Here is an 11,316-nt window from a genome sequence, read left to right on the forward strand (position 1 = left end):
CGAGGGGACCCTCTCTCCCTTTGATTCTGACTATGGTGTCTCTGCTTGTGTTTTGCAGGTTCTCCAGTAAGTGCCCTGGATTGTGCTGTCCGCTCCTGAAAGATAAGACATTTTGTTCTCTCTCTGTAGCACTTTCATTTTATTTGGTTAGAGAGGTGTGTCCGAAAATATATATAGATCAGTCCAGACAGGGGTCATATGTTTTTAACTTTGTAGAAGAATGCAAGTTCCTCGACTGGACCTGCCCCTTGAAGCATTCTGTGACACTTTCCTTCCAAGAGTGCTGACACGAGCCTGGCTGCTCCTCACCCCATCCCTGACTCCACTGGGTTCACAGAAACACAAGCACCACGCCCACATTTTCTTACTTCTCTGCAGCAGTTGAGCAGTTGAGATAATGTTTCTGTCTCAGGCTCTGGAGTCAGACAGTTGGAATGAGTTGGGCTGAATCACTAGATCCTGAGGTCCGTTTCCCTTCTTTGCCAAAACACCTTTGACTCTCTGGGTTGGGCAGCTTGCCATGAGGGTGTTGTGTCTAAGAAAGGTGTGGGAGAGGAACAGACGCCCAAGGCAGCATCGAAGGCAGGGGATCGTCAGCGCCCCGGAAATCCGGTTTTTCTCAAGAAACGTGACAAGTCCGCCTTTGAGTCATCGTGGCAGTTTTTCAGAGCCCGATAAATTCTGGCGAACTGATTCAAGAAGCACATTGAATTCCTTTCAGATGAGCTGTTTTACTTTTGACTTCCACTTACCATGATTCATGTCTCGATCAGCACCCTTCAGTGTCTGGGCTTCTCAATGCGTGTAGCGCCACTCTGAGCCAAAAAGCGAGCCAGCAAGAATGTGTAGATTTATTGGCCACAAGCAGTTTTTTGCTGTTGAGTCATTCCTGGCTGTCTCATGGAGGTAGCCTGTGTGAACCCGCTGAAGTGCATAATGCAGAGCGCTATGGGGCAGGGATTTTAACTCGGCTGTTAAACTATTAAGTTTATTAAACAAATGAAGAATTCTCAAGCTACAACCTGAGATGGATGCTGATAAGTGAGACACTGGCTGGGCAGTCAGTCAGTTCTCTGAGCACATGGAGACCGAGAAGCATCCAGTAGCAATAAATGCCCCCACCCCCGCCATATCTCTGGCTTCCAAGGCCGTCTTCCTGGGTTCACCCCATCGCAGTAGCAGGAGGCGGGAAACCCATATCTATCTGCTCTCTAGGTCCCTTAGCATTTTAAGATCATTTCCATGGTGGTTGTGACAATGACCTTTTGAACCCCTTGTCCCCATGTGTGCTGGCTGACTTGGGGAGGACGTACATGGGTGCGTGCCCTGGTAGCCCCTCTTGTCTGACCCAATGGGGCGATAAATGGGCGCTCCATTTCCCAGACCTGTCAGAGCCCCAAGTCCCCCCTCAAAAGGCATCAGTTATCCACCAGCACCTCTGCTGCAGAACATGGAGTGGAGGGGGATCTGGGGCCCTGACTGAGTGCTAAGTGTTGCCATATGGTTTTCTACCGAAAGTCTGATTATTAATGACATATTAATTATCACAGGGGCAATCAGGACGAGATGGCTACCCGGTAATTTGCCATTTATTTTTTTCTCTCATCTCTTTTCTCTCAAGCCAGTATTCTTCCTCTGAGCCTTTTATTTAACTGTCTGCACTCCTCTCTTTTCCTTTGCTCCTGGGGGCCTGGTCTTTCTGTAGCTCCAGCTGCCCCACATGCAAAGCAAAGAGGCTTTGAGAAGGAGTCCACCCAGCATTGCTCTTCCTGCCAGTACATCCCAGGGTCCAGCCCTCGGCTGTAGAGCACCCTCCAGGCTGGCTTGGTGCCGGCATCTTCCCAGTGCACAGGGAACACCCTGTCCCAGCTCGTGTTCTGTCACCACTCGGCCACAAGAGACTAGTACATTCCAGTTCAGCCTTGTGGTGTCATCACTTCTCACATCTTTTACAATTTAACCTAAAACTTGGCTTGTATTTGGAGTCAACGTCCCTAGCCCGGGCTGGATGAGGGCCACATAAGAAGCAAGTTGAAAGGTGGCCGTGCACTGCCAAGTCCTGCACAGAAGTCCCAATAGCATCAGAGCAGGTGGCGAGCTGGTGGAAGGAGAGCGTGGCAGGACTGTCCCATCAGGGAACATGTTTGTTCTGTGCCTCAGGCCAGGAAGGTGCAAGGAGGGAAACGTTGATTGATTCAGAGGCCTCACAAATGGCCAGATCTGTCCAGACTCAGGACAGCTGGCAGTGGAGAATGGGGTGGGGTCCCCAGACCTAGAGGAGCCGCCTTTGCGGGAGGCTATGGAGAGCAATCCAGCTTAGAGCATCAGAGAAACCTGTGCCTTCCAGCTGGGTGACTTTGGGGAAGGCGCTCACCCTCTCTGAGCTTTAGTTTCTTGTTCTGTGAACGGGAGTGATGAAGAACTCCCTCAGGGAGCTGAGTTTGGATTAAATGAGACTGAGGAGGTGAGCTCTCTGGGACTCAGTGGAGACTGGGGGCATTTATCTCATGTCCAGAGGCGCCCACACTGGGTCTGGGGTAGAGTTTGGGGTCTCTGGAGCTGCGAGGACAGCTCCCCAGTAGCAGGTAGCCTGGCCTCCCAGACTGCAGATGTCCTGCTCTGTGGGAAGTAGAATGAAATGTGAACGCCAGCCAGGAGCACTCTGGGGACAGGACCCACCACCAGGGATCCCCATTCCTATATGGCAGCTAGAGTCATGGAGAACCACAGGCTTTGCTGGAATATTTCTGCCTCACGTCTTGGGGCCATCCACTTCAGCAGCTCGTGAAGACTGGAAACTTTCAGACAGGCCCTCCGGCATGGCCCGGTTAACTTGACAGGCCGGGTTACTCTGGACTGTAGATACACGTGTCCGAGGGGCCGAGGGTGGAGGCTGGTGAATGGTTTCTCCATTCTTCCCCATTATCCTCCCTTCTGAGCACAATGGTGACTCAGGACTCCCTTCCCCCTAGCCTCAGGGAGGATGGTGGATGATGGTGGATGACAGGCAGGTGGGGGTGGCCTGAGGGCTTTGTGGACAACGAGCAGGCATCCTGGTGTGGAGTTAGGCGGCCAGAGGGTGGATCCAGGGGGTGAATCCTTTGGCTGCTCTAAGTCCCCTTTTCCTTCCCTGTGAAGAGGGGAGCTGGGATTTAGGAGAAGTGAGGTCACTCCTGCAGCACGCAGACACCGTGGGTCACAGCAGACAGTGGCCGGGTCACAGGGCATCACAGGAATCTAGCCTGCAGGGTTAGCGGGTGAGATGCGTGGTGCCGAGCCCAGCGGTGCCGAGCCCTGTGACTGTGGGCATGGGGGGCCAGGGCAGTGTACATGCGGTGTATCCAGCTGCTATGAACTTGGGAGCTTCCAGGGAAGGAGGCAGGAGAGGGCCCAGCAAGCCTACCCCACAGCCTGTTCGCAGGCAGCTCCAGTGGTGTCCTTGGCCCCTCTAGCTCCTCATCACGGGAAGCCCTGAGCAGGCCGGGCCAGGAGATGGGTGAGGAGAAGCCGGTGTCACACCCGTGATTGCCCCAGAGCCAGTCATCCTTTTCCTGAGGCCGGCCGGCCTCCATGTACATGGACGCCTTGCTTTCCACACCCATCCGGGCCTCTTCCCTGGCTGGGTTCAGGGTGGTTGTGCCTCCAGCCCAGGAGCCAGCCAGCCTGCCCAGTTGTGTGCCTCCAAGCACCTTGTTCAGGTACTGCCTCAAGAGCTGTCCCTTCATGAGGCCCACAGGGTGGGGGTCATATGGGACTTGGCCTCTCCCAAGGGAAGAAAAGCAGGCTCATGCAGGCAGGGGAGGTGGGAGGGAGGGGCTCACGTGTTTGAGCTGAAATCCAGACCTCTTGACCTGTGGAGATCCTGGCTCCCAGTCTGGGGTCTGGTTAAAAATAGCTCCATGTGGTCATCCTAGAGGTTAGGGCAACTGCCAACACGAGGGGCCTGGGCCGCCTAAGAGGCACCTCGTATGCTGAGTCTGCAACAGCTTCCCGTCGGTCAGCCCCAGGTCCAGTCCGGCTCAGTTGCGCATGCTCCGGCAGGCTACTCAGCCTCTCCAAGCCGGGGACATCAGGCCCATAGAGCTGGAGGATCAATGGGCAGCACAGACAGGGCCTGAGTGCCATGAGGCACGGCAGCCCCTCGATAACCTCACTGTCTGCCCTCACCGGGAAAAACCTCAAGGGAAGGGCAGATGGGCTTGGGGAACCACTCTGATGCTCCGACACACGTCAGCAACCTTTGGAGAGGAAAACGGCTTTGAGAACCGTCAGTTGTAGAAAAGCGTTTTATTTCTGCGGCTTAGTAAACTTCAAAACCAGTCTCAAAGAGGATTTTCTTTCTTTTTTTTTTTTTTTTAGTTTATGCTAAAATCATGTCCCTTCCTAAGGGGAAGGAGAAACAAGAGTGACAGGGGGATGGCGGTGGCAACTGTGCAGGCTATGTTTTCCGGGTTAATCTGGGCTGGCCCCGCCCCTGAGCAAGGACAGCTGAAAGCAGGTCCGTATTTGGACCCTGTAGTGGGGGGCGGAGCATAGGAGCCGCCTACCTCCATGGGGCAGGGTATGGACTGACCAGGGCCCAAGGTCGCATGCTCACAACCGTCCTGTACAGAGGTTGGCCTGTCCTTTCTACTGCAAGGTCAATTAATCACTTGCTGCTGATGATAACAGAAGAGTGTTTATTAAGAAAACTTCCTAAAATAGAGAAAAGCACAAAAAAAAAAAAAAAAAAACAATTATCTATAATCCTACCACTCACAGATAAGTCCTCTCAATATTTTGGTGTTTGTTCTTCCAACATTTTTTACACACAAGTTTGTTTCTATATTTCTTACTCTACACATTTTTTGTAGCTTATTTTTTTCACTTAATGTATCGTAAGATTTTCCCACATCATTAAGAATTCTTATAAAATGTAATAGCTACATAGTATTTTATCATATATAGTTTATTTAAGCAGGCTCCAAGTCGTATTATTTACATCGACAATTTTTCACCCTTGCAGTCAACATCCTGGGAATAAATCTAGGCCTACTTCCATAATTATCTCCTTAGAATAAATGTCTGGAAGTTGAATTGCTAGACCAAAGGGTTTGCACATGTTTAAGCCTTTGATGTGTATTGCCAAATTGTCCCCCAGAAGGCTATACTTATTTACATTCCCACCAGCAGCATATGAAGGCTGCATATTTCCCCAAGCCTTAGGCAACAGTGGGCATTATCATGCTTTTAAATCTACGCCAACACAATCAGTTAAAAAAAGATAGATGTGTGTATGTATCTTGTTTTAATTTAGGGCGTATTTTCATGAGAAGTAGAATCTTAGAGATTAAACTAGATTTGAAAGGTTCCTGCCATCCTAACTACCACCTGGTGGCAGAGTTTGGAATTGCAGGTTTAGCATTTAAAGAGAAAAATCACATTTGAGATCCATCCCAGTTCATCCAGGGAGAGCAAACATCATGGTGTCAGCAGCATAGGGGGAATGTTGAGCTCAGAGCATTGTGATCGCAAGGTGGGACATGCAGAGGAGAGGTGAGCACAGCACTCTTGCCTTTTGGAATAGTAATCAGCATTTATGTTGATAAAGTGATTTTGCCATATTATAAATTTGGCTCAATTCAACAAATCTGTAAGATATGTTATGCCTTGTGCTGAATACTGGGGTGGAGTTGGGGAGGCACAAAGATGGATCAGACTCAGTCACAATATTTGGGGAGCTGGGGGAAGGAGGGACCTATGCAGCCAGTTTGCCATGGGATAGAGAGGGAGGAACTATTAGGGGTTGCTGTGATTTTCCTGAAGTTTTTTTTATCACAACCCCTTTTTTCTTCCCCAAACTATGGCTTCTGTCTAAGAGGACAAGACTTGTCTCTCATGCAAGTCTCAATCATGCCCACACCTTGACTTTTGCACAGAACACATTAGATCCTCTCATCATCTCCTGTTTACGACATCAGAATCCTGACTTTCCTCTGCTTCGGTATTTGGCTTTTCTGACTCTTGCTGTTGAACTTTAGTGACTTTCTGGTTTGTTTTACACTTTCGGAATGCAATTTAAACATTTCTTGAAAAACGTGGTTTCGGTAACGTATTCCAGGGCTTAAGATTTCTCTGCATTTGGATGGATGAGGAGAGCGTTAGGTTGTGAGGCCAGAGGTACGTGGAGACCATTAAACCCAGCATGTGCCAGCAGTACGGAGCCCCTGGGGTGGGGAACGTGCCACCCCATCCATCAGCGACTCTGCGCCAGAGGCTTTTCTGAGTCTTCAGACCAGTAACGAGCAAGAGAAACAAGTTCTCTCCCTGTAGTGGGGAGGAGAGAAGCAATAAATAAGTAAACACGTAAGCCAACGAAATAGCTTCAAACAGTAACATGTGCCAGAAAGAGAGAGAATAAAGCGGGGGCGTGATGAGATTGCTGGCTGGGTGGATGGGAGGGTTTATTTGGGGTTGAACAATTGGAAAGCTCTTGGGGAAGATGACATTTGAGCTGAGACTTAAATGATGAAAAAGATGCAGTGATTTTGACAGGAAATTGCTCTTGACAGAGAAAAAGCAGGCATGCAGGTCATGAGTTTAGAACAGGTTTCATGTGTCCAGGGTACATATGAGGCCAGTGTGGCTGGAGTAAGCAAGCAAGTGACAGGAAGATGGTAGAAGTGGAAGCCAGAGAGGCCTCCAGGGCTGCACTGAGAAGGATCTTAGAGGCCACAGTGGGAGACCAAGGAAACTTACTTGGCTCTGTGTTTATAAAAACCACTTGTCCCCAAAGACAGAGTACTGTGCCAAGGGCTCGGAGATTCCCCCTCCAGAGACAACCAAAAGAAAGGACTGTCCTCACCACTCCCCACAGCCCTCCATCATGCCAGAGAAGCAAGATGCACCTGTTGAGTGCTTGCTGGGTTCAGGCTCCCACATGCTCTCACCCTGGGAGGTTGATGGTGTCAGCCCGACTTGACAGATGAGGAAGCTGAGCTCAGAGGGTGTCAGAACTTGGCTAAGACACAAGCCCACCCGTGTGACAAAGCCCAATTAGCACGCAGGCTGTGGTCTCCCCTCCCTCACCAGCTGTTCTATCAGTAAGCAAGTCGCAGCTGCAGGCTGGGGCTTTTGACTGTCTATGCGTTGACAGAGGGTTCTTCTCCTGTCACCGTCTGGAGAAACAGATATTTAGAGTGAATGTTCCATTTCTCCTCCTCATCCTATTTCTATCTGTCCCTGGAGCTCTCTCCCCATGCACTGCTGTCCACCCTGTTATCAAACTGTTAAGACCCTTTCTTGCTTTCCAAAACATGAAAACAAAACAACAAAACAAGTCTAAAAGAAAGAAGTCCATTTCTCCATAACGTCTTCCCTCCTAATGCTCATTCATGCATCGGTATCATAGCCATCATTAGAAATTAGGAAGAAAAACATTGCCTTCATGGTGAAATGTCCGATTCCGTTTCCCTGGCCAGGTCCTGTCCTGTCAAAGAGCAGCTGCATGATGCAGGCCGCGGCCAGGGGACTGCAGTCATGATGGAGGCCCCACTCCCACCCATAGGCAGTCACTTAGCCCTTTTGGGCTTCCACATCCACGTTTGCAAAGTGTGAGGCTTAACCTGGGTGAGAATGTCAGGAGTCAGATCTGTGCAGTAGTTCATCCCATCAAAGTACATCCCATCTCTGTGCATTACAGTTTATGCTCATTTTGTGGATTGAAAACCTGAGGCTTAGAGACCCTGGGGTGGGGAACGTGCCACCCCATCCATCAGTGACTCTGTGCCATGTCGCTTTTCCAGATCGCGCAGTGGTGAACATGGGGGCCTGGCCTCCCCCTTCAGACCTTAACACGCTGATCTCAGGAGTCTCCTTGATTCTCCCACCTGCAGGTGGCACCAGTTCCAAAGGCCTGTGATAACTGGGGCACATCACTCAGCACATAACTCAACTAGAGTTTCAGGTCTGTGTCACACTTGTCACTTGAGGGAAGGAGATAAGGCCAGCAGGCCCCCCGGAAAGCGCATGACCCACTCAGCAAGCGCTCATTGGTCCCCACTAATTTGGGCTCTGACTGTTTCACGAAGTGGCTTTCTGGGTCTAGCCACCTCTATTGGCATTCTGACCATAGATGGAGGCCTGTCACCCACCCATCCTGCCCACTGTCCCCTAGTCAAGAGTGTGACTCTCCCATACAGAGAGCTTTGCCATACAGTGGGGAGGGCTGTCAATCATAGACAGGGATTCTGCCCCACAGAAGAAGGCGTGGAGAACTCTGCCTGGGACCAACCAGGGGTGCCCCACGGAAGAGGAGCAGGTGTGTCTCGAGGGATGAATAAGAGTTCAGATGGAGAACAAGGTGGGAAGGGGCTCCATGCAGCACAGCACAGTGGCAGTGGCTCAGCAGGTGGGGGGACGGTGCAGGGAGGAGAGAAGATGATGATGAGTAAAGTCCCCCCTAGCAGAGAGTTTGGAGGCCAAGGAAGCCCCTCTGTGACATGGACAGATGTGCGTATTGAAAAGGCCTCCCTGCTCCAAGGCAGACGCTGGAGGAAGGAGTCCAGGTAGGGGGCGAACACAGTAATTCACAGCTGAAGCCCAAAGCCCAAATCATGAATGTCTCAGTGAAAATGGCAGGAAAGGGGCCAACCTGAGAATGAGAGCTGGCGGGAGTTGCAGGCCGACTCTGGCAGGTGAGAGACCAGACCAGCACTCTTCACACCCAGCGGCACCAGGGCCCATCTGGCCACACACACTGGAATCTTGGGGTTGGGGCAGGGGGCTGCACAGTGTCTCCAGAAGCAATAATGGGACCACTGACCATCTCCAGAAGCAATAATGGGACCACTGACAGGCTATGGGGACAGCAGAAGCTCCGAGCTGAAATGTGGGCTATGAGGCAGGGCCTCAGCCTGGGACCAATTTTGAAGAGAATGACTCAGTTGGACTGTTTGGAATTAATCAACTGAGCAAAGAAGGACCACAGAGTAGCACACACTCATATGCTTTCCTGCACTGTTGCTGTTCAAATACAGCTTTGATTGTAAAAGTGTAATTAGTTCAGTGATTCATCTATAATATCCCAGATTCATCTGTTTTTAGGTTCTGACATCCTACATCTCATTTTAATCTGACCCCTGCAGTGCTGCTCCCCAGCTTGAGAGGGAACGGGGTGAAAGCAGATTTCCCGAAGTGAGGGCCCCCAGATTGGAACCTGGGGAGACACAGCCAGGCCCTCAGGAAAGGGCCACCATACTGGCCTTTCCTCCCCAGGGTCCCTCCCCAGCCCAGAGCAAGTGCCTCTTGACTCGACCCCTTGCCTTGAGCCCACGTTGTGTCCCCAGTGTCCCCTAGAATGTCATATGTGGGGCAGCTTAAAGGCAGGAGGCCTGTGCTGCAGTTCCCAGATACCTCACTGACCTTCTACAGCTTTCTGCATCTTCCAGGCAGTAGCCAGACGCCCTCAGCCCCAGGTTTCAGCCTCCAAAGTGCGTCCTCCCAAGTCCAGCTCTGGGAGAGCACTTAGCAGGGCCGGCCCTGTGGGAGCTACCCTTTGTGGGTATGCCTGTGACATCTTTGCAGAATGGGGCCCTCCAGACTGGTTGCTGGCCGAATATCTTCCCACTTCCCCAAGCAGCAAAGCATCCTCCAGCATCCTCACCCCACTGCATAGAAGAGGGTGCTCACAGACCAGCACCAGGTTACCAAGGCAAGTCAGATCCTCCAAGTAAACAGATTCACAAAAAAGTGGGTCTTTGTATAAAGCTGGCCCGCCAAGCTTCTGAAATCAGGGACTGGACCTCTGTGCTGCCTACATGATAAAGAGAGAATGGGCTTGAGATCTCTTAGACTGTATGACCCAACTCCTCTCCAGCAGGTGAGGGAACCCCAGTGCTGGGCACACTGGCTGAGTTCAGTGAGTGGCAGTTCCTACCACTGTGATGAGGAACTGACCCCAGCAGGGGGAGCTCTGGAGGCTGAAGGAGTCCTCAATGCCCAGGGTCCTGGCTCAGGATTCCCCAACCTCTGGACCGTGGACCAGACCCGTACTAGTCCGTAGCCTGTTAGGAACCAGGCCACACAGCAGGAGGTGAGCGAAGCTTCATCTGTATCTGCAGCTGCTCCCCAACGCTAGCATCACTGCCTCGGCTCCACCTTAGATCATCAGCATTAGATTCTCATAGATCCCTGGTGTCGAAAGGTTGGGGACTGCTGTCCTGGCTGAACTCCCAAGCTGTGGCCTGAGGGCAGGGGTCAGCTGGTGCCCTTGGTAGCCTTTGGCAGGTCAAGGGCGCCCTCTGGTGCTCCAAGGCTGGGCATTGGAGCCAGTGGGAAACTGGACGTTCATTCGACAAATAGTTACGGTGTTCGCCCTATGTATGAGGGACTTTGTTTGGCGTAGGGGGCACAATTGTGAGAAATATATTCAGGGGCTGTGGTTGAGAAAGACAGAATCAAAATTCATGGGCATTCCCACTGCACCGTGCATGGTGGTGGGGAGGGTACAGGTTGCTGCGAACACCTGTAAGCCAAGCCAGCCTGCTGGGTGGGGGCTGGGGGCGGGGGGAGAAGGGAGGTGTGACCCAGGCCAGAAAGCTGGGTAGGTGCTGACAAGTGGGGAGCTTTGGGGGGAATGTTCAGACAGAGGATGCAGAGAGATGGTGCACCGGAGACAAGCCAGGTTGGTGAAGGAACAGGAGAGTGAGGGTGGGGAGCTTTTGGCAGGTGGCCCTGAAACACCCAGCCTCATCGAGCCAGTTAGCTGCCTCCCAAGGTGGCCACGAGGTGGCGGTAATATGCAGTGGCAACCAACCTGAAAAGGGCCCAACTTAACCAAACCTTTGCAAACCCATCTGGCTGCCCAGGAAGCACTCCCCATCACTGGAAGACTGCAGGCTGGTGCTACACAGCCACCTGTCAGGAAGGGTGTCTAGGGATAGAGAGGCCCCAGCGGGTCATCTCCCAGACAAGGTGGGAGCTGTTCCACAGATGGGGCCGCCCTTTCTGGGGCCACTGAGACCCCACTCATGGCACTGCATGGCACAAGCCTAGCTTGGGGGCCTAGAGAGGGGGCACTTCAAAGACTCAACAGACTTCCCTCAGCTGGGCCTGCGCTGGGCACTGGAGCCTCGGGGATAGTGACTGTGGGAGGGGAGGTGGCAGAAGACAGCAGGGGTCTGTAACTGAGAAACCGTGCAGTGGAGTGAGGGAGAGTTGAGGAGGGCTTCTCAGAGATGATGTGTGAGTCTCGAAGGAGGCACTCGGGGTTCAGGCATGAAATACAGGTTGAGTCCCGAGCCAAGCTAGCCATGCCTGGCCTAAGCTTCAGTTTCG

At 52.0% G+C, this 11,316-nt stretch overlaps 1 protein-coding gene across 7 annotated transcripts in view; it reads left to right on the top strand.

Moving 5' to 3' along the window:
• The window catches only part of COL23A1 (collagen type XXIII alpha 1 chain), a 299,079-nt gene that overhangs the window by 252,504 nt on the left and 35,259 nt on the right, over positions 1-11,316 (top strand). For 4 of the 7 annotated variants that reach the window (XM_023531838.1, XM_023531840.1, XM_023531841.1 and 1 more), the window contains exons 4-5: positions 59-66; positions 1,551-1,577. In XM_023531838.1, coding sequence (XP_023387606.1) covers positions 59-66; positions 1,551-1,577 — 35 coding nt within the window. The remainder of the gene's footprint in view (positions 1-58; positions 67-1,550; positions 1,578-11,316) is intronic. The other 3 variants (XM_023531839.1, XM_011362159.2, XM_011362161.2) reach the window with 1 other exon arrangement.

Source organism: Pteropus vampyrus, unplaced genomic scaffold (genome assembly GCF_000151845.1).
Source record: "Pteropus vampyrus isolate Shadow unplaced genomic scaffold, Pvam_2.0 Scaffold74, whole genome shotgun sequence".
Classification (NCBI taxonomy): Eukaryota; Metazoa; Chordata; class Mammalia; order Chiroptera; family Pteropodidae; genus Pteropus; species Pteropus vampyrus.